Source organism: Schistocerca piceifrons, chromosome 3 (genome assembly GCF_021461385.2).
Source record: "Schistocerca piceifrons isolate TAMUIC-IGC-003096 chromosome 3, iqSchPice1.1, whole genome shotgun sequence".
NCBI classification, from domain to species: Eukaryota; Metazoa; Arthropoda; class Insecta; order Orthoptera; family Acrididae; genus Schistocerca; species Schistocerca piceifrons.
Window position 1 is genome coordinate 262991731 of NC_060140.1, and position 24036 is coordinate 263015766.

At 38.4% G+C, this 24036-nt stretch overlaps 1 protein-coding gene across 1 annotated transcript in view; it reads left to right on the forward strand.

The window, feature by feature from the left end:
• The first annotated feature begins 13541 nt into the window (after nucleotides 1–13541).
• The window catches only part of LOC124789282 (tRNA N(3)-methylcytidine methyltransferase METTL2), a 46047-nt gene continuing 35552 nt past the window's right edge, over nucleotides 13542–24036 (forward strand). Inside the window, exon 1 of the mRNA XM_047256588.1 lies at nucleotides 13542–13696. Within this exon, the coding sequence (XP_047112544.1) occupies nucleotides 13602–13696 (95 nt within the window). The 5' untranslated portion in view covers nucleotides 13542–13601. The remainder of the gene's footprint in view (nucleotides 13697–24036) is intronic.

The following is a 24036-nucleotide window of genomic DNA, read 5'->3' on the forward strand; positions in this document are numbered from 1 at the left end:
AAGCTTTGCCAGCGATCATTTTATCATTTACTATGTTTTTCCACTTTCAGTTCCTGTTTAATTTTTCGTGGTGTATGTAGGTTTTTTGCGCTTAATTTTATGTGGTACGATTTTGTTTACCTTGCTTTCCACAATACGTCGTATTTTGCCTTCGGCTTGAATGGACTTGAATATCTGTGAGCTCCATTATAGGTTTAACCTGGCATTCCACTCTCACGCCAGTTACTAAGGGAGATTCCGTTTCAAAAGGATTGTATGTGCAACATTTTGATAGATATTTGACATTTGCTGCATACAAACACCACCAGACAGTACATGTAAAGTGTCTAAACCCTGCAAGATTTCAAGCTATCTCTGCATCATAGTCTTATATTTTCTTTTTAATCTAAATGTACATTATCTGCCTAATTATTCAGTGAATTCCATTTGATATTTTGATGTGGATAAGAGTTATGCATCTCCTGCCACCCTCTCCCCTTTAATTTTTCGTAGTACAAGTACAACTTATGTACATGATATGCACTAAAACACTAGCCACAATTTTTGTCTGCAATGCAATACAGCTTTTCTGTATATATCTTGCAGTTCTAGCGTTTTTTACAGCAAAAAGTGCTTTGGCTATATGGCACTGACAGACATCAGGCTACACTATAGATCAGTTTACAACAATCTTTGTTTAGCATTTATTATCTTCCAAACCGACTTAGACCTCAGACCACATTACAAATTAGTCAGTCACCACAACCAAGATTTATGTGGAGAAGGGCACAACCAAACTCAAGCCATTATTCTGCATAGTTAACACAATTGCTCTTATTTTGTATGCATTCAAAAGAAAAAACTAAGAAAGATAATTACAAGTTTGTTCATTGCTATTAATTGCACAAAAAGTAAAAAAGCAGATCTGGAAAGGTACAAGAAAACTGATGTTTTCTAAGTTCAAACAGTTGATTTTTAACAAATTGACATCTTATGTGTTACCTACATCACTAATTATGAAATAAAATAGATTTCGTCAGTGTCTGCCTAATTATTTTCCTGACAAATTGACATTGCATGTACTGGCAATATGGTGACAAAGAATTTTAATGTAGAACTTTACTGCACTTTTTACACTAATATAAACATGATACACAGGGAAAACATTTTCAATTAAATGCTCCTTGAATTCTGGGAATAAATTTTGCTGCATCACTACTGGCACAACATTTAACATTGTGTCACTGACCACTGCCTTTTGGAAGTACATTACTAGATGACAGAACTCGCAACCATATTAGCTTCTCTGTGTCTCTGCACACAGTAACAACACCTGTTGATGGCATGATCAAGTCATCATTATCTTTCCTTCTTAATAAATCTGAGAGCTTCACAGGTTCAACACTTAATACACTTTGTATGCAAGTGTTGCAATTTAACTTGTCCGCCATATGTTTGACACCAAATCTATTTATTTATTTATTTATTTGTCCATATAAATCTCTTTTTAAGTATGTATATTGTACACAGGATATGGACAGAAAACATTTTTTGGCTATTGGATTTTCAAATATCAAACATAAATTTTATAAATTTTTATGACAAATTGGATCTATACAGTTAATAATTATAAATTTTTGAAATACTGTATATTTATAACTTATTTCTACAATTAAAGATACAAATTACATTTTTTCTTGCATAAGATACTGTGAGACTGAATAGTAGCAGTTTTTCAGAAGGTAGGATGTCACAGACTTTTTAAAGCTTAGTAGTTCAGTAAGAGATTTTATATGTCTTGGTAATCTGTTGTAAAGTTTTGTTCCTGCATGATATACACCTTTTTGGCATAATGTGGTGTTAAAATGATTGATGTGTATGTCACTGCCTGACCTGGTACTGTAATCATGGACACTTTTGTTTTGAGGAAAAAGGTTTTCTTTTCTCAGTATGCTTTTTTTGACATGCGTGACTATTTCCAGTATATAAATGCAGGGAAGGGGTAGGATCTTTAGATCTTTAAAGAAAGGTTTGCATGATTTTCTGCTGCTCACTTGTTTCATTATTCTTATAATTGCCTTTAGTTTCCTGGAAACTGTTATGGCCTGATGTAAATTTCCCCAGAAAATGATACCGTACTTCAGTATTGAATGTACACGAGCAAAGTATACAGCCCTAACTGTTTCTGCACTAGTACTGTTGCAGAGAATTCTTACCACATAGCTCATTTTTGCTAGTTTTGAATTTAGGACTGTGATATGAGTGTTCCATTTAAGATTTTCCTGGATATGAATCCCAAGAAATTTAGTTTCATTGACAGAACTAATGTTTTGGTTATCCATACATATTACAGGTTGTGCCGGATTTTTATTTTGATCAGTGTGGAAATTCATTTGTACAGTTTTTTGGGGATTAACTATTAGCCTGTTTCTGGTAAACCATCAGACACTCCTTTTGTAATATCTTTTGCAGATGCAGTAAGATTTTCTTCATTATTCCCTTCAATCAATAGACTGGTGTCATCTGCAAACAGTACTGGTTCAGAATCCGTAACGTGTGATGGGAAATCATTAATGTAGACCAAAAAAAGAAAGTGACCTAAAATGGAGCCCTGTGGAACACCATGAGTTAGTCCACATGGTTCTGAAACGTGTACCTGGAGTTCATTTCCTTCTGTGTACGTAATTTCAGTTACCTGAGAACGATATTCCAAATATGATTTGATCCACTGATTTGGCACACCTCTTACACCATACCATTCGAGCTTCCTCAGGAGTATAGAATGATCAATCACATCAAAAGCTTTTGTTAGGTCCAAGAATAAACCTGAGATATTTCTGTGGTTGTCCACTGCATTTACGACATGGTTTATCAGATTGAAAGTGGCAGTTTCAATTGATCTCTGTGGTCTGAAGCCATGTTGACATCCAGAAATAATATTATTCTTGTCGAAGAATGTAATTAGTTTTGAAAGGAACACTTTTTCAATAATTTTCGAAAACCCTGACAATAGAGACACAGGCCTATAGTTACCCATACATTGATGATCACCTTTTTTATACAGGGGTATTACTTTTGCCATTTTCAGTTGCTGAGGGAAGACACCACATGATAAGGATGAATTGCATATGTCCAATAAAGGTGAAAGTATTTGTCTTGCTGTTATTTTTATAATATAATCTGGAATATCATCAATACCAGTTGAGTACTTACTCTTCAGTGAATTAATGGTATTCAGGAGCTCTGTTGGGCTTACTGGACTGAGAAACATGGATATATTATTTATTTCAATAGATGAAAGATCTTTCCATCTTGTATTAGGTGGATTTCCAAATTTTTCCTTCACTAATTTCCCAGCAACAGTTGCGTAGTAAGAATTGAAACTGTTTGCAACTTCCCTAGGGTCAGTGACATTCTTGCCATCATGTGATATCACAATATTTTTGTGAGTTGTCTTCTTCCCAGTAAGATCCTGCACAGCTTTCCACATGGACTTAGTTTTATTGGATGACTTCATGATATATTTGTCATTTTCCTTAATTTTTGCCGCCTTTATGATGCGTTTCAAAACTAGCTTGTATTTTTTGAAATAATTAATAAATTCTGGCTTGCTGTTAGTTTTTGACTGCAGAAAAAGTTCCCGCTTCCTTTTACAAGATACTCTGATGCCTGATGTAATCCAGTTTCTGAATCTATCTGTGCTCTTGGAAATAACTTTCCTTTGTGGAAAAGCTATGTCAAAGTTATGCTTAAATATGTTCAAAAAATGTTCCCATCTTTTCGTTAGTATTAGAGGTATCATATACTTCTCTCCAAGATTGTTCACTGATTAGGTACTGGAAGCATTCAATATTTTTCCCACTATAAATCCTTTTATGGATAACATTTTCTATACTGGTCGAAGTGTGACTTACAGGTATGGTCAGTAATTGTCAAAGGTGGTCACTATAGCCGGTATCAAAGTTTTCTGATGTACACTTGTCCATGTTTACACATACCTGATCAAGGAGAGTGACACTAGTTTTAGTTACATGTGTTGGAGAGCTAACAGTAAGACAAAGATTGTAGGCTTTTATAATATTTAAAAACGTTTCCGTGTGAGGGCTATGGCTCAGAAAGTCAATATTAAAATCACCACATAGTACCACTGTTTTCCCAGTTGTCTTAAGTTTGCCTAAAGCAAGGTCCAATTTTTTGAAAAAAAAAACACTTATGTTGTTAACAGGAGATCTATACACACATAAAATAATAGTGTTTTCAGACATTAACTCTACAGCTGAGATTTCAAAGTCTCTTTCACAACCAAGTTTGCAAACAGATGTTATACTCTTATAATCTACATTTCCTTTTACATATATACAAGTTCCCCCATGTTTTGATTCCATTCTACAAAAGCAGTTTGCAAGGTTAAAATGTAATATTTTTAAGTACTGAGAATACTCATTTTGTAACCAATGCTCACAAAAACATAACACTGAAACATCTTTCCATTCACTATTGAGGAGTATATTTATTTCATCAACTTTGTTTGTTAATGACTGTACATTCTGGTGTACAATCTTCAGTCTATGTTTGCAATTTAATTCTGCATCACATTTATTTGTGATACAGTCTACTTCCCCAAAAAATGCCTTTCGCCCTTTTTATAAGACACTGCATCTTTCTTTATGACCCATTTGTCCAAAGTACTTTGGACTGCTTCTATATTAGGCCTATTGTGATTCCAATTTGCTAGACGACAGATTTCTTCAACCAAAAATTGTTTCCCAATGTGATTTAAATGAGGGCCATGGTTGGTGTGCATGGACCTGTCTAATGTGCTTACATTTATTAAGTTCATATACAGAAACTTTTTGCATACAGTATCTATCTCTTTGTTTATTCTTTCTATTAACTTATTTACACATGACCAAGGAGGAAGGTCGTATCTGTGTGGTTGATTTACAACAGCTACATTTGTGTTGCCTAATTTGGGTAGCACACTTTCAAGAACAGTGATGAGTTCACTACCTTTATCTCTGGCAACATCATTCGCACCTGCAAAAATTACGACACAGTCTTTTGGGTTAAGGTTTTCACACGATTTTACCACTGTTTTTGTCACTTCTGCAATGCCTGCTCCTGGTTTGACAAAGGCTTGGACACTTGCGTTAGTTTGTGTATCTGCTACCTTTTCTGCTATCTGACATCCATGATTATCGGCAAAAATCAACACTTTTTGTTCTTTTTTGCACACTTGAGGCCAGTCGACTGATTTTTTAATCACACTTCTTTGTTTAGGATGCGACATGCGCGAAAAATTTACAGTGCACGGCTGTTGTTGTTTGTAATTATTATCTTGACTCATATGTTCCTGATTGACATTGTTTGTGGAATCACATTTGTCATTATAACTATTTGATGCACTTACTTTATTATTTCCAAGTTTTGTACTGGTTTCCACAGTAGTTCTTCCTTTGATTACATCACTCGTAGCTGATATTTCTTCCAGGTTCAGACCATGCTCTGTTTGTTGAGTTTTACAGCCAAGATGTTGCAGCTGTTTCTCCAATAAGGCTACAGTCCTTTTAAGTTCACTGATTTCACTGTTTTTTGCAGTTAAAACGAGACGAAAATCATCGCAATGTTTACATGTCGATGTCACTGAATTTCCATTTGCTACGGATTTTTCACTAGATTTTGATCTTGTAATGATTTCGTTTGCGTTTTTTGCTTTAACTTCGCAGCAGTAACATTTTCCAGGTCGAACAACGATACTTTTTTTGCACAGAATACATAAAGACTCATTCTTTTTTACGTTTTTCGCGGAACTCGATTTTCGTGAACCTTTTTTCACCGCCATCTTTGGTAATCCTGTGATATAGACAACCACATTGCTAGTATATTGAGTTATGTTCTCGGGCAATATAGCATAATAATGATCAGCCAGAGACTCCACATTTACTTCTGTCTGGTCCTTTATTCCGTTATTACAAACCTCTACTGGGTCATGTGAAACAGATTTGTTTTTCTCAGACCAAGGCAGCAAACAAGTGTTATCTTGAATATGACAGTTAGCACTTGCTTTATGTTTAACTTCATTTTAAAGAAGGAGATTTCTGTACACTGCTCTAAACTGGAGGTAAGATGGATTGCTATTCAAACCTAATCTAGGTCTAACTAAAGAAAAATACATATCTGGGCGATCATGCCAAAACTTGTACATGATCAAATATTTCATCTTTTTTGTTTTTATTGTATTAATGTATAATACTTTAACAGTTTCACAATGTGTTAAAATCCCTAGTATTGTTGTCTTTCTCTTACCTGTGCACAAAAGCTTTCCATTTGAATCCCTGAGGGATATTAAATGACATGCTACCCTCTCAAGAAAAGGTCCCCGTGTACATTTATTGGCATCACATACAGGTTATTAGTATCCCTTAGCCAATGTGTTTTTGGAGTTACAGAGATCAAACATTTGTTCAAAAATAAGACAAAAGCCTGCAGTTCCTTCAGCCCCTGAAATTCTTGTAATTTCAAGTCACATCATAAGTACTGTTGGGTAAGACTAACTGAAGCAATTAAAACTTGAACAGCTAACTTTACTTTCATCTTCTGCTGACCAAAATTAAGATGTAATAATTTGAGTTTGCTTGCAAGATGAAGTCCCTCTTTTTCTTGTATAGAATGAAGCTTTCCAATGTATTCCCAAGATACTTTTTTTCCACCGCCACCAACTAAATTCTTAAAGGTACCAAACATATTTCTAATTAACTTTATCATATGGCATAGATCAAATATAATATATACATTATTATGAAACAGGATGAGGGAAATAGGACTTAATGCTGCCAATTGCAATAGTTGCACCTAAATCCTTGGCCATTGCCATATTTATTGAAAGGCCATCACAAGTGACAGCTAATACAGCCACATTTACATGTTGTAATACTGTAATGGCCATTTGAACAAAGGTCTCCTTCTCATAGGCAGAAACATCATCAGTAAAGAAGTACCCTGTAGGGGTCTCCCAATGGTCATTGACTCCTACTGCCACAAGAACCAAAGCCTCTTTACATTCAACTCCCTCTATTCCTGATATGGTAGGATCACTCCCACAACTGACACAGCCCCCACGTTCATTCCCATCCCACCCAAAAGACTTCTTCATTGGCATTTTATCAAACATAAATGCACAAAATATATCATAGGATGATGTCACAACCCTTGGTTTTATAATTTCGAAACTTTCTGCTGTAAATCCTGGCAGACCTCCAATAGAATTGTACCATCTATGTAATGTTCTTTCATGAGGCAATGATAAATTAAATCTACTGCGAACATACCTGTAGACAGCTGGAGAATGAAAGTTTAAAGTTATAGCAAAATATTTTAACTTTTCAGAACACTGTTGTTTTCTGTTTTTGCTACAATCTAATATTTCCAAGAACATGTCACAATGAGTGGCGTTAATTAGAGAAATTAATTTATCATTAACTGAGTTTTTTGCTTTCAATTCTTGTAAAATATTTGCCAACTGACTTATCTTTTGTGTCTGTCTTTTGCACTTGTCATTCATTGTCTTCAACTTATTCTTGTAATGTACAAGATTGCCCATCTTGCTTTCCACAATTCGATCGCACTTTTCCTTCAATATCGTTGGAGTTGGTGGAAATGAATAATTGTGTCCTTCAGTGTAAACAGGAACAGGAATTTCATTTTCACACACTTTCTTGGCTTTCATGTTTCCTTTCCTTAGTAACATGGGAAAGATACAAGCACACAATTGTATATAATTGTTACATTATTTTCACAATGGAATATGTATTTCCACATATTTTATGCGACTTCTAGGATACTGTACCTTATTCAAATGAGGTGGAAAGCCAGATACTGTGGGTACAGCATCGTCCTTTAGTTGCCTTCTATTCAGGTAATTTTCAAGGTAGCAACTCTCTTCAGAACGCTCACACCACTGTAAATGATTTACTGTGGGTCTAAACTTCTCTCTGCAGGTTGCAACCATCCATTTGTGGTTGAGTGAATAATCGGAAAGAGGGAGCCTAAACAAACACAAGCATTTAGATCAGATCAGCTGTGTAATGCAGAATTATTAGTTTTCAGTAAAGTTTTCACAAAAGCAATATTGGAAAGGAAGAAATAACCAGGAATGTAGCATTCTTTCCATCCTTGTTTTTCTTCCATTCTCGATACTGCAATTGAAAGCAGCTCAAGAAGGAAACATATTTTCATACTGTTGCCCCACGAATGCCGGCTCCCTTCCTGTTCAAAGTGGGAACGCTACACTAGAACTCCTGAGCGGTCTAGTTATTTTTAGTAAGTCTATGGGCACACCAGTGCCTGCACACAGCACTAGTCTGCCCTTGCACTGATGTCACGGGGTCACACAGTGCGGAGCAGTTTGGCTGTGTCACATGGGCTGTGCCTCTAATCGTGACTCTGCTGAGACTGTTGCATAGCTATGCTTTTGTACAACACTGCTCGGCCCATGCAGTAACGTCGCGGGTTCACTTGGCCCGAGATGATTATAGTCCTTTGTGGCCACAGTTTGCAGGGTGAGCCTCTGTGCATGGCTCTGGCAGATAACCGACCAAAGAGAGCCCCCAATCCCTTAGACAGCCACTCTCATACACTAGAACGCTCTTAAGAAGATCCTTTATGGGATGTGAAATGTCGATGTGAATATGAAGTTTAACAAGAGAAAGGGTGCTAGCTGTTGGTGCCTTTAAGCACTTGTGCATGATCTATTGCTGAGAGATGTGTAGTATAGAAATTGGAAGCTGAAACAAGATATCTATCCATAAATGGTGACATGCAGTTTGTGCAGTGAATGAATTCCACCTGTAATGAAATCTACTTGTGGACGTCTAGGCATTGGAATTGTGAGTGGCACAGAACATTAAACTTGATTGGCTAGGGAAGAATATAAGCCAGCCAATTGTGTACATGGCCATGCACAGGGACATAGTTTTGGATGACACAGACAGATCACCTCGTTGGCAAGATGGGACAGAGGACACTTGCTGGTGAAATGCGATAGAAAACACGTGTTACCGAGAGGGCACTTCCTGCTGCACGCATGCTGCTGGGAGATATCACTCACCTGCCTGCTGCCTGCGCACTGCTTCGAGATGCTGCCAGCTGTCTGCAGTTTGTTTTTTGCCATGCCAGTAGCAGTTTCATCACCACTCGGTAGAATGTACTAAAGCGCTCATCCAAGTCCACCAGCCAGTTCCGTTTGTCTCACAGCAACGTCGATTTAAACAGCCTCGCAACGACCCTTATAATTTTGTAATTGATAGTGGGCAAATTATTATTCCTTTTTCTTATGAATAAAAGTAAATTGTGAAACATATTTGAATAATCATGATCCAAAGGCATTTTGCTTCAATGAGTAATTGTTTATGACTGATCTCCTTAAGTTCTTCCTGTTGGTGCTTTTAATGTTTTTACTGAACATGCAAAGGCCTCACTCAAATGCAATTTACAGTCGTGAGATTACTTTGACTTAATATGTTACTGATGCACACAGGGATAGTTTAATAATATATAATGTAAAACTTTCGGCTACTGTAATATACTTTAAATACCCACTATTAGTCCTGTTTCGTATGGGATCCACATGCTTAGGCAATATACTACGTTGGGTCACATGGGTGTTTTTAAGCAATCTCCTTTGTAGGATGATTACATTTTCCTACTACATTGCAAATGAATCAAAGTGTGTTTCCTACTTTGGTTAGGCCAATGTGATCATTCCAGTTCATATCGCCACAAACTGTTAGATCCAGGAGTTCGTATGAGTTGACTGATTCTTTGTGTGAAGTGCACAGTTTTACATATATTTGTGTGTTTGAAGCTAATTGCCAAACTTAGCGCAAATTTGGAATGTTATCAAGATTTGTCTGGATATTTGTGCATCTCATTTCAGACAGTGCTTCAGTATAGATAACTGTCTCAGCTGCAGAAAGTCTCAAGTTGCTAAACACATTGTCACTGGCTCATAATATACAACTTGGCCGCAGAAGGCAAAGGTCCTGAGCTCGAATCTCGGGCCGGCGCACAGTTTTAATCTCTAAGGAAGTTTCATATCAGCGCACACTCGGCTGTAGAGTGAAAATTTCATTCTAGAAACATCCCCCAGGCTGTGGCTAACCCATGTCTCCGCAATATCCTTTCTTCCAAGAGTGCTACTTCTGCAAGGTTCGCAGGAGAGCTTCTGTGAAGTTTGGAAGGTAGGAGACGAGGTTCTGGCGGAATTAAAGCTGTGAGGACGGGGCGTGAGTCGTGCTTGGGTAGCTCAGTTGGTAGAGCACTTGCCCGTGAAAGGCAAAGGTCCTGAGTTCAAGTCTCGACCCGGCACACAGTTTTAATCTGCCAGGAAGTTTCATATCAGTGCACACTGAAAATTTCATTCTGTATAGATCCATGCTCCTCCTGTATGCTTTCCAGTATCATCTACCTATCTTCCATTTGGCTGAAACCTTGCTATTTTTTTTATCTCTTAGAATCCAGCAGACAATATCATTTAGTTGATCTACTATACATTCTCCTGGTTACTAGTTCTGGCCATCTCAGTTTGATTTTCATGTCTTTTATTCTAGGCTATACCCAAATCCATTTCCATCACGATCTCTCCATCACTCCCATTAAGTGCAGTGATGTTATAGTTGGATGTTGGACTCATATTAAAGAGGATGGCAATTCAGAACCTCATCCAGCCATCGAAATGTAGATTTTTCGTAGCTTTCCTGATCCGCTTAAGATCAATGCCAAGATGGTTCCTTTGAAAAAGACAGTTTTATTACAATGAACAAGGTGGTGCAGTGGTTAGCACACTGTACTCATATCTGGGACAACAACAGTTCAAATCTGCATCTGAGCTTCCCCATTTAGATTTTCCTTGTTTTTCTCTAAGTTGCTCAACGCAAATACTAGGATGGTTCCTTTGGAAGAGCACAGGAGATTCCTTTCACATCCTTCAAACAATCCAAGCAAGTGCTTATTCCCTAATAACCACAATGTCAATGGCACATTAAACCCTAATCTCCTTCTACATCTACATCAATATCTATACTCTGCAAACCATCGTCAGGTGCGTGGCAGAGAGTACATCCCATTGTACCAGTATTAGGATTTCTCTCCATTCCATTAACATATGGAGCATGGGAAGAATGATAGTTTGAATGTCACTGTGCGAGCAATAATTATTCTAACCTTGTCCTCACGATTCCTATGTGAGCAACATGTAGGGGACTGTAGTACATTCAGTTGAATCCTGCCTAGTGGTCGAATGTGGGGTGTCTAGGAAGCCTGCCTTCTCAGATCGCTAGACAACAATTCAAGCAAATCGTATTAAGGAGTTTTATTACGAAAAGTAAATGATAATACCTAACTTTGAGAAATACATAGGTGTGTCACAAGCAAACGGCGACATGCAAATAAGACATTTCTTCATTATATACAGTTCCAAGTTTGAGTTACATAGAATGTACAAGCAGTGTAATGAGCTTTGATACTTCTATTCAGGTCGCTGGTCTTGAAACTTCTCGTAGAACCGTGCCGCGGGCAGTCGGGCGCGCCACTTATGTTCTCTTCGCATAGAGGCCACTGCTGTCACAATGTCGTCCTGAAGAGAGGTCAGTCAGCGTGCAATTGGCTGATGCCTTCTACACAGCCCTCTCTGCTCTCTCGTTACCGACTGACGTGCCGACGCTTGACTATACGCCATAACATATTACTATAGATATCATTTAAAGCCAGTTCTTGAAACTTCTTTAACAGGCTTTCTTAGAACAGTTTACACCTATCTTCAAGAGTCTTTGAGTTCAGTTCCTCCAGTATCAGTGTCTTCCTTCATTTTACAATTTCATTTCCCATTCTACATGACTTCAGGTCAGTCAGTGCTTTGTCTCTAAGAATATCATCATCGACGAAAAGTTAAACCTTAACTGCGAAATTGTACCTTCTGAGCACTTTTCTGACATTTTTTCGGTAAGGAAGTGAAAATGAACTGAAAATGAAGGGATCTAAGTAACAATTATGTCACAGGAACTGAGACAGAATGCTGATGTTTCGAAATACGACCACCAGGGAGTAGTTGAACATACTTATAAGAGTAACACCATTACATGAGAAAGATACTGTATGGTACAGCGAACCAAAGAAGGGTCAGCTTGCAAATATCATCTGCAGACACACCATTCTTACGAGATTTTAGAATTATATACTATGCCGATTTTGGCATACAAGTTGGAGTGTGTGTAATTAATAAGGTAGCTAGAAACATGCAAGTTATGAAGTTCTTGCGATCAGCCTTGTACAAGACTGAAAGAGATAAAATTAGGGATGAAGGCATTAGAGGAGAGATACAAGTGGATGTGTCAATGACTGAGAAACTAGGTAAGGTCTACTGCATGATTCAAGTGGTTTAAACATTTGGAGAGGATGAAGGATAACTGCCTGCCAAAACAACAATTCGATAGAAATGTACAGGGGAAAATATCAATAGAACGAGCCAGGAAAAGGTGAATGGATCAAACTGAGGAAGATCTGAAGACTACGGGAGAAAACTTGAAAAAATATTAAGACAAGAAGTATATAAAGACAGAGCAAAATGGAGCCAAATTGTCCATAAACACCCTGCCTGGCTCACAGGACAGATATGAAGATGATGATAGTATTCGTTAATGTTGGCATTTAAAATACCCCTAATTTTTACTTTTAGGACTGTCACATCATTATCAGGGACTATTTACCAAATGTAATTCACAAATCCTGCATACTTTGTCTTTCAAACTATAATCCTTGTATGAATCTTTTTTGTTTCCACATTTATTTTATTTTTTCATTCATTGTTTCCCATATTGTGAGCTATATCATTCATTTATACAAAAATTACACAACAGTATAAGCCCATTATTTGTATAATTGCAGAAATTGCGTCTGCTGAGCCCTTTTTGACAGTTTGTCAGTCACGCAATTAAAAAAACTTAAATCGAATGGACAGCGGCAGCAGCTATTCAACGAAAACTGAGATAGAATGTCGGTGTTTCGAAATGATGACCGAGCGAGGTGGCGCAGTGGTTAGCACACTGGACTCGCATTCGGGAGGACGACAGTTCAATACCGTCTCCGGCCATCCTGATTTAGGTTTTCCGTGATTTCCCTAAATCGTTTCAGACAAATGCCAGGATGGTTCCTTTGAAAGGGCACGGCCGATTTCCTTCCCACTCCTTCCCTAACCCGAGCTTGCGCTCCGTCTCTAAGGACCTCGTTGTCGACGAGACGTTAAACACTACCCACCACCACCACCATCGAAATGATGGAACTAATCGAATGGGACAATTTACTGGAGGAGGAAAATTAGTACAGTGCGAATTGAGCGACGGTGGCATGGGAACTAGTGGTATCACTGCAGTGACGCCACTGAGAACTTGGTGTTCACAAGTGCAACAGCGGTGCCACTGCAGTACGTGGAGTCAAGTGGCGCCACTGACAGCTTCGTATCTGATCGCTGCTCGCAAAGTATTCCTTAAACTGATCTTTCCGTGCAGCGAGATGTGTAACATATCTTTCAAACACCTGTTTGTTTGTTGACATTTTGCTGTTTTGGTGCGATGGAAAGAGGCCGCAGCGACAGTGATAGTAAACGAATACAATTTGGGAACAGATATTTGACAGATGAAGACCAAGTTTTTCAGCACAACGCCTGGTAAAGATTGTAACTTATTTAAGTTCTTCGGAACTATGTGTTTACATTTGGCTAATGTTGTGTTGGGCAGAAATTTTGTGAAGGAGCTTATAAACCCAAAATTTCGGCGTTTGTGCCACACGAGGCACAGGAAAAAGCCACAGCATGGTTCGAGATACTTGAAAGACCATTCAAAAGTGTTTCAGTTCAACGCCTGGTACGTAAGCATTAACGGCGATTCTATCGTAGCGTTGATGCTGAAGGCCGAAGTTTTCAGGAAAGTTGCCGTGAGGATATTGTTTTGTCATTATGCAGCCAATTTTCGATCAGAATTCCTTGTGAAGTGTATGAAAGTTATGATAAAAGAACTTGTAGAAGGGATTTGAAAAATCCAAGCTTAGTATGATGTCGGTAGATAAGAATTGTGTTTCCATTCCTGACCAAAGCTATCGATTTCGTGAAACGAGAATCATTAAATATATTATCATAACAACTACCTGTTTTGCGGATTACACTAGTTAAATGTATGTTGCAGCTTTCCAGTTGCGCAAACAGATTGAATTGAGCTGTGAATTTTATCTTATTCCTGTAAATAAGGTTTCCACTGAAAAACAGACGATTTTAATGTTACTTTAGCTATGGTATTAAGTGAATTTCCTCCCTGTGTAAATCACTTTTAGACAATAAGTTAAATCCAGAGTATGGGCTGTTAGGGGCTTGCTGCATAAATATAATGTGTATGGGTAACGTGACTTGAATTATGAAAACACTACTTCCAAATATGTTTATCATCAATGATACGGTTTAGTAATTAATACTTGTCTACCATTGTCTGTGCCACTAACGAATTTGTATGTACCAGAGGTAATTACTTAACAATATTTAGGTTTCTACCAAGTAAGAATCATCATATTGTGACTATCTGTGTTGGGTTTGGGTCTGATAAGTACATATGATCCCTCCCTCTAGTTTTTATTTCTGCACAAGTTCATTAGTGTTCATTTTTTTAACATTCTTGGTTATGGTGACACTGGTCTGTGGCACTGTCAAAGATCTAGGTTAGGTTGAAAGGTGACTGTTTGGTTGAGAATTGACAAAGCCAATGAATGTGAAAGCCAAGTAAAGTTTGTGATAAGAGGTTGACTGGTAGTGCAGTGTAATGTTTATCATGCACCACATTGAAAAATGCAGGTGGGCGATATGCGATGTTTGGGTCTAGTGTAGCAGGGGATACAACCCGTCGGCTTTGGACAATGACGTCACAAGTCGCCAGATAGCGGTTTACCATTTTCGCTTTTGCTGTTATGTTTCAGTTTCGTTTTTTTACTGATTGCTTAATAAAGTGGATCTGTTTATTCTATCTCGTGAGATTTTTTTTTAAAAAGCCAAAAAACACTTATCAGCCACTGAAGGGAGCTACAACACTAAGAAGAATCGCTTCTCGATTGGCGACTTGTGACGTCAATGTCCAAAGCCGACGGGTTGTATCCCCTGCTACACTAGTCCCCGATGTTTACCTAATTGCCGGCCACTGTGGCCGAGCGGTTCTAGGCGCTTCAGTCCAGAACCATGCTGCTGCTACGGTCGCAGGTTTGAATTCTGCCTCAGGCATGAATGTGTGTGATGTCCTTAGGTTAGTTAGGTTTAAGTAGTTCCAAGTCTAGGGGACTGATGACCACAGATGTTAAGTCCCATAACGCTTAGAGCCATTTACCTAATTGCCAGTGTGAGTGTGAGTTTTATGACTGGTGAGGTGAGAAAATACGCATTTCTGTAAAACGTCTTGAATACATTTTGTAGGTCTACATTTGATGTATATTAGAACTACCCAGTCACGTTAGGCACAGTCTTAATAACTTCTTGTTTATATGACTGCTCAAGCAACCAAAAGCATTCTCAGCATTTATACTTAACACAAAATCCCATTAAGGTAAAACTATGAGCACTACTGACATTTCAGCCAGATGAGCTTGTTAGGTTATGATTCTCTATCAGCTTTTTAGGTGTAGTAAATGTATACGTCCCATTCAGCATAGAAAGCAGAGAATATGTGTAGTGTAATTAAAGAGTAAGAGAGACCATACTAAAATCTGTCACCATTTTTCGTAGTACTAGTACCATTTGTTACCAATGATATATCATTGAAATTGACAACTGGTCGCACTGTGTCAGGATTACATTAATCTCCAATAATATTACAACAATATAATGGACGCCCTCCCAGGGGACACCACCTTATAGTAGGCACCTTCAGTGCCGGACGGGAGGGTTTGCATACTTCGTTGAAGTCGAGGGTCACCCAAACGGGATTGGTCTCGACTGAGGAGCCAGATTAAGTGTGTCCCACAATATAGGGCACGGAGGGCTGTAGAAGCATAGTGAAGCCAGCTTCCCTGGAGGAGCAAACCTACCGGTAATACAAATCCTGGTCCTCCAAGTTGGGTGTTGGGCATGGGGCTAATAACCCCATACTGTAAAAAAATAAATAAAAAGAAGAAGAATATTACAGAAATTTGACAGAAGCCTTGGAAACTGAATGGAAAACATGTATCACGACCCTGACAAAGGAAACGTATAAATGATATGACAGTAGCATCATGGAATGTGAGGACAATGCTTCAACCTGGAAAAAATGAAAGAAATAGCCAATGAAATTTTAAAATTTAAATATGATGTCATAGGGCTACAGGAAATAAGATGGCATGGGAATGGGCAGGTAGATGAACCTGAGTACTTGTTGGTATATAGTGGACCAGAAGAAAGAACAGGCCAACTTGGAAGAGGGTTTATGATAACAAGGGAAGTCAGGAAAAACCTTCTAGAATTTGAACCCATAAATGAAAGGATGTGCAAACTAAGAGGGAAATTTAGGAATATATCAATAGTGAATGCACATGCACCAACAGAGGATATAATTAAAGAACAGTTCTACGAAGAATTGGAAAAAGGAGGCATATGACTTGATGCTAGTAATAGGAGATTTTAATGCAAAAATAGGGGGGGTGGGGGGATGAACATCCATATGGAGTTTCTGAGAAATATTGACTACATGAAGAAAACAACGAGATGAGAGACTTACTATGTCAATTTGCAGCAAGGAATAATATGATTATTAAAAGTAACTTCTTCCTACACACAACGATCCATCTGGGTACTTGGAAGCATGCAGTCAATGGAGTAGTCAGTCAGATTGACCGTATTTTAGTGATTGCACGCCACTCCACGTCAGTTATGGATGTATGGAGCTGCAGAGGGCCAAACTGTGACTCAGACCACTTTGTGATAAAATCACTCTTGAGAGAGAAACTGTCACTAAAAAATGGCAACAGTATAGAAAAGATGATGAAATGGAATACAGACAAACTGAAAATCCCTGAGAAGTAAAAAAAATACCAAGCAACACTAAGCAGAAAGTCGAGTAATGAAAAGAATGCAGTAGGAGTAGACAAAAGGAGTAACAGGATTGAAAAAGCCCTTGAAGATGCTGCAGAGGAAATAATAGGCATAAGAGGGAATAGAAGAACCTAGGAATGGCTTGATAAAGATTGCAAGTCAGCAATAGATGAAAAGAATAGGGCAAGAACAAAAGTACTACAGATAGAAACCAGAAATAATGTGGACCAATATGGAGAATTTAGGAGAAGAGCTAACAGACTGTGCAAGAGAGAGAAAAGAGAGTGGACTAAGAAGAAATTTCAAGAACAAGAAGACTTAAAGGAACAGAGTGAAATAAGAAAGTTCTGTCATGCTGTAGGCAAAATGAAGAATAGATTCCAGCCAAAAACAATGGCCTGGTCCAGTAAAGATGGGAAAATGATAAGGGAGGAAGAACAGGTAGTCGAAAGATGGGCAGAGCAAAGATACACTAAGCACCAGCCTAGAAGATGAAGATATAGCCACACAGGAGGAAAGAATGGAGCTGGAAGCAGACAGTGGTACCAATGAGGCAAGAAAGCCAACACTACAAGAGGTCTCCTAGGCTGTGCACAAGTCAAAAAACAATCGAGCCCCTGGGGAAGACAGCATAATCGCTGAATTAATAAAAACTGGTGGTAAGGAACTGAAAACATTAATATCAGATGTATGGGAAACAGAAACTATGCCAGATAAGTGGAAAACTGGAATAATAATCCCCGCGTATAGGAAAGGGGACAGAACAGCATGTGAAAACTATAGAGGTATAACACTCATAAGCACAGCTTGTAAGATCTTCACAAGTATATTAAATGAAAGGATACAGAAGTGTGCAGAAGGCATATGAGGGGAATATCAGAGTGGCTTTCGACCAGACAGAGGAACACCTGATCAAATATTTGAGATAAGACAAATGATGGAAAAGTTCTATGAATATGATTAGCCCTGCATTTCCTATTCATTGACCTCAAACAGACAGCATAGATCGACAAGAACTATACAGAGTACTGGAAGAAGTTGGTATATGTGCTAAACTAATAAGACTAATCAGAATGACAATGACAGAGACAAGAGCAGAAGTAAAGGTCCTTAGCAGAACGAGTGAAAGCTTTGACTTTAATAAAGGCATGAGGCAAAGTGATAGTCTCTCCACTGTCCTATTCAATATAGCCCTGCATAGTGTAGTAAATAAAATCAACAAAAGAGGCACCATATTTATGAAAACTAGCCAGATATGTACGTACACTGATGACATTGCTATAGTAGGGAGAAATATCAATACACTCCAAGGAACCATATTAGGCAATGGAAACCGAAGTCTTAAAAATTGGCCTCATAGTAAATGAAAACAAAGCAAAATATATGGTAATGTCACAATCTGAGGCCAGAAGAACCCCTAAAAACCTAAACATCAATGGGAAATGCTTCAAAGGAGTGTCCTCTTTTAACTACTTGGGAGCCCTAATAATAAATGATAACAGTGTTGGAAAGGCTATAAGGGAAAGAATACAAGCAGGAAACAGAGCTTACTTTGCAAATATGCAACTTTTCAGAAATAGCCTTGTTACAAGAAAAACAAAACTGCTTATAGATAATTCCCCAGTCTGCTCAGTTATCACATACGAGTCAGAGGTACGGAGTTGACAGAACATGATAAAAATGCACTAAGAACCATTGAGCAGAAAACACTATGCAAAATCTATGGGCAATGAGGGAGGATGAAGGCTGGATAATATGCTACAATGCTGAATTATAAGGGTTAATACAAGGTAGGGACATAGCAAAATTTGTAAAATCACAGTGAATACGATGGCTAGGACACTTGGAGAGAATGGCAGAGGATAGAATTCCAAAGAAATTGATGAAAGATGTGGTCCATTCAGCTAGGCAAAAAGGGAGACCTAGAAGATGATGGATTGATGACGTAATAATGGATCTCACGAGCATGGAAGTCCGGTGGTGGAAAAGAGCAGCAAATAACCGTGAAGTACGGAGGAAGATCGTTGAAGAAGCTAAGGCTCACCAAGGGCTGTAGCGCTACTGAAGAAGAAGAATAATAATAAAATGGACGCTGTAATAACATTAGAAGCAAAATATTAGTGTTGATAGTAGAACCATAGCACTGACTTTCAAATTACGTAGTCACTCTTCTATTCACTCACAGAGTATAATGATGTTTCTTTAGGTCACTCAACATGTTTGCTTTGAACAGCTCCGCTATTAGGGGCTGAACACTGTTTGGTTGTGCACTTTTTGATGGCCATTATTGGGATGTGACTGTATCTTGTATTGCATTTGAATGATACACTATGATTCAGTTTCATTTGAATGAGGCAAGTGAATGCATATTGGCTGTGGACTGTTTCCTAGTTTAGCAACTGAATCATTCTATGTCAAGTGGTCTGCAGGTTCCATGATCATAAATATATTTGGATGAAATTTTGTGTGAACATCAGATTGTGTTCCCACTAAGCATGTCTAAAGTTTCACAATCACCAGTTTGATGGTGATTTAGTCATTTGTTTGACCCCATACTGCAGCTGTCAACAGTGCACCCCAGATTCTTCAGCAACTTTGTTCATTTTCATTTATTTGTTTATTTTGTGTTCTGTAGATCCAGGTAGTGAGTAAATCACAAAGCTATGGAATGTGTCAAATTCTACATAGCTTAGATGTAACTTACATAAATAAAATAAAAGATACAATGTAAATAAAATATGCAATTTAGAACATATACCCATTTAACAGAAAATTGTGTTACACTAAGTATTACAATTACACTACTGGCCATTAAAATTGCTACACCAAGAAGAAATGCAGATAATAAACGGGTATTCATTGGACAAATATATTATACTAGAACTAACATGTGATTACATTTTCACGCAATTTGGATACATAGATCCTGAGAAATCAGTACCCTGAACAACCACCTCTGGCCGTAATAACGGCCTTGATACGCCTGGGTATTGAGTCAAACAGAGCTTGGATGGCGTGTACAGGTACAGCTGCCAATGCAGCTTCAACACGATACCACAGTTCATCAAGAGTAGTGACTGGCGTATTGTGACGAGCCAGTTGCTCGGCCACCATTGACCAGACGTTTTCAATTGGTGAGAGATCTGGAGAATGTGCTGGCCAGGGCAGCAGTCGAACATTTTCTGTATCCAGAAAGGCCCGTACAGGACCTGCAACATGCGGTCGTGCATTATCCTGCTGAAATGGAGGGTTTCTCAGGGATCGAATCAAGGGTAGAGCCACGGGTTGTAACACATCTGAAATGTAACGTCCACTGTTCAAAGTGCCGTTAGTGTGAACAAGAGGTGACCGGGACGTGTAACCAATGGCACCCCATACCATCACGCCGGGTGATACGCCAGTATGGCGATGACGAATACACGCTTCCAATGTGCGTTCACCGCGATGTCACCAAACACGGATGCGACCATCATGGTGCTGTAAACAGAACCCGGATTCATCCGAAAAAATGACGTTTTGCCATTCGTGCACCCAGGGTCGTCGTTGAGTACACCATCGCAGATGCTCCTGTCTGTGATGCAGCGTCAAGGGTAACCGCAACCATGGTCTCCGAGCTGATAGTCCATGCTGCTGCAAACGTCATCGAACTGTTCGTGCAGATGATTGTTGTCTTGCAAACGTCCCCATCTGTTGACTCAGTGATGGAGACGTGGCTGCACGATCCGTTACAGCCATGCGGATAAGATGCCTGTCATCTTGACTGCTAATGATATGAGGCCGTTGGGATCCAGCACAATGTTCCGTATTACACTCCGGAACCTACCAATTCCATATTCTGCTAAAAGTCATAGGATCTCGACCAATGCGAGCAGCAGTGTCGCGATACAATAAACCGCAATTGTGATAGGCTACAATCCGACCTTTATCATAGTCGGAAACATGATGGTATGCATTTCTCCTCCTTACACGAGGCATCACAACAACATTTCACCAAGCAACGTTGGTCAACTGCTGTTTGTGTATGAGAAATCGGTTGGAAACTTTCCTCATGTTAGCACGTTGTAGGTGTCGCCACCGGCACCATCCTTGTGTGAATGCTCTGAAAAGCTATCATTTGCATATCATAGCATCTTCTTCCTATGGGTTAAGTTTCGAGTCTGTAGCACGTCATCTTCGTGGTGTAGCAATTTTAATGGCAGTAGTGTAGTAAATAAATACACAAAAACAAAAAAACAAATTTTTGAATGCCTATTGTAGTATTCAAAATAAGTATTTGTAAAACAATTGTAAGTTTAGTGGTGTTATTCATTTTCTCTAAAAAAATTATTGACCATATAAAAAGATTTTTCCGTCACATACTCTTTCAGAATTTGTTTGAATTTAGGCAGTTTTTTTCTGAAGGGTTCTGATATGTGGTGGGAATGCATTAAATGGCTTAATTCTGGAGTAATAAAATCCTTTTTGAAGCAGATTTAGACTTTTCAATTCAGTGTGCAAACTTTTTGGTACTTGTAGTCATGGTGTTTACTGTTGTCTTTATACAGAGAAAAGGTATTACAGACATAGGTCAACAAGTACCTCTCATTATGCTGATAGCTCTTCTTTTGCAGAAAATTTTTTTTTGCAACAGGTTGGTCCTCCGCCCCCCCCCCCCCCCCCCCTCCAGAATGTAATGGGATATGACATTAATTAATGAAAGTAGCCAAAGTAGGAAGCTTTAATGGTATCTACTTCAGCTACAGAAGTAATCATAGTGCAAATATTGCTGAGATAAGTCTTTTAAAAATATGAAGGATGTGGGTTGACCAATTACATTTGCTATCTACATATGCACCCAGGAATTTTGTGTCCTCAACTTTTTAAATTGGTTGGTTGATACATTTTATGTTAATTTCTTTAAGATTTCTTTGTGGTTTATGAAACTTCATAGAATGGGTTGCATCTGCATTGACTGAGAGACCATTTCAAGAAAACCAATTTAAAATTTTTGTGAAAGCTTTGTTTGTGGTTTGTTCAGGAATGTTGCTGGATAGTAGTATCATCTGCAAAAATGATAAATTTACTTGTTGTATTGCAACAAAGAGGAAGGTCATTAATGAAAATAAGAAATATCAGTGGACCTAAGACATGGCCTTGTGGCCCACTGCAATTTGAGGTCTCCCACTCAGATGAGACAGGTCCCTGGATGAGCCATTCAGCATTGCAGTCTGCTTTTGGTCCTTTAGGTATGACTGAAGCCACGAACCAAGAGTACCACCTGAACCATAGATACATATGTCTCTGGCAATATTTTCTTGAAAGAAAACTAGGTCATCTTGCAGGATCTTACATGTAATAATAATAAATGATTTCATGATATGTTTTCATATAGATAATTTGAAGCAAAGTTGGCCAAAAAAATAGACGATTGAAAAAATGTGGTTTAGCTTTTTATATCCTAGAAAATAATTTTGTGACAAAGCGAGGTTGTGCAGTGGTTTAGCTTTTTATATCCTAGAAAATAATTTTGTGACAAAGCGAGGTTGTGCAGTGGTTAGCACACTGGACCCGCATTTGGGAGGATGATGGTTCAAACCTGCATCCGGTGATCCTGATTTAGGTTTCCCATGATCTCCCCAAATCGCTTCAGGTGAATGCTACGATGGTTCCTTTGAAAGGGCACGGCTGACTTCCTTCCCGAACCTTCCTTAATCCGATAGGACCGATGACCTTGCTGGTTGGTTCCCTCCCCCAAATCAACCAATAATTTTCTTATAAACCTGAAAGGTCTTTGAATGTTTATATTTCATTCTCCTACAGCTTTACAATGGTTAATAAATTGAGGGCAGACAATTGGGTTCTTTCAGCCCACTTCTGTAAAGAAGAAGATTATCTTTGTTGCAGCTCATCATGACATACTTCGGCCTGTTTTCATCCTGTAATAACTACAGAATAAAAGTTGTTATAAACTTCAAAATTTAACACTGCATTAACAAGGCAATGGAGATCATGGTAGTAAAATTATTGCAGAATGGCAGCAACACATTCTATGAACTGCCTTCAAGTTTTACACTGTTACTGATTGTGTAAATTTTGGTGAAGTTCATATCAGTGTACAATACTTTTTTGTTTTGGAGGAGGGATTCATGTTAATGAACATTTTGCATGTGCGTTTGTATTCTGCGGTGCTGTTGACATACTAAAGTATAGCATATTTAGTATTGTATAGTTTGTGGTTTATGTATTCTAGTGAAAAATTTTACAAATCTGTTGCTATTCTCCATAGTCCCTTAACCATTGCTGGTTCCTTTTAAAGTGAGAGAACCAGCATGCACATCACCATGGGGGCATGCCCACAGCTGTACAACAGCAGCCATTGGTGGTCTTCTTTACCACTCAAGCCCAATAAGTGTTTGTATCCACAGTGTCTGAAGCCTGATGATACATTTCCGAAGTGTCCCAGGCCAAAGCTAGAAGAGGTTTCTTTTGGGATTTTAAATTTATGGTTATTCCAAGCTACATGAATTTTTTAAAGGTTTCATTTATTAGCTGTTGAAAATCACAAGGAAAACTGTACTGCCAGCCAGGCACTGCCACTGTGGAGCAGGTATAATTGCAACACTGTGCTGTTGTGGAACGCAGCACTTGTTTCTCCTTCTGGCCAGTAAAATGGGACCATGTGAATACACAAAGCTTGTGAAAGCATCCTTCTCTTCAGTGGAAGCCTTAAAGGAATTTCTAGCCCACCATCCTTTTTCATAAATAAATGCAGCGTAGTGTTCTCATTAGAGGTCACTAATTTTGGCTAGAAAAGATGATGCATCATTTTAAACTCTGACGACCTAAATTGCTGTTTTGTCATTTGGAAAAGTGATAATTTTTCTCTAGTTTCTGTTAGAGTAAGCCCATGTTTAAACATCTCTTCTTGTGTTTCCTCTTAGCTGAGGAAATCAAATTTAATGCCATTCATGCTTTCAGTATTGAACAAA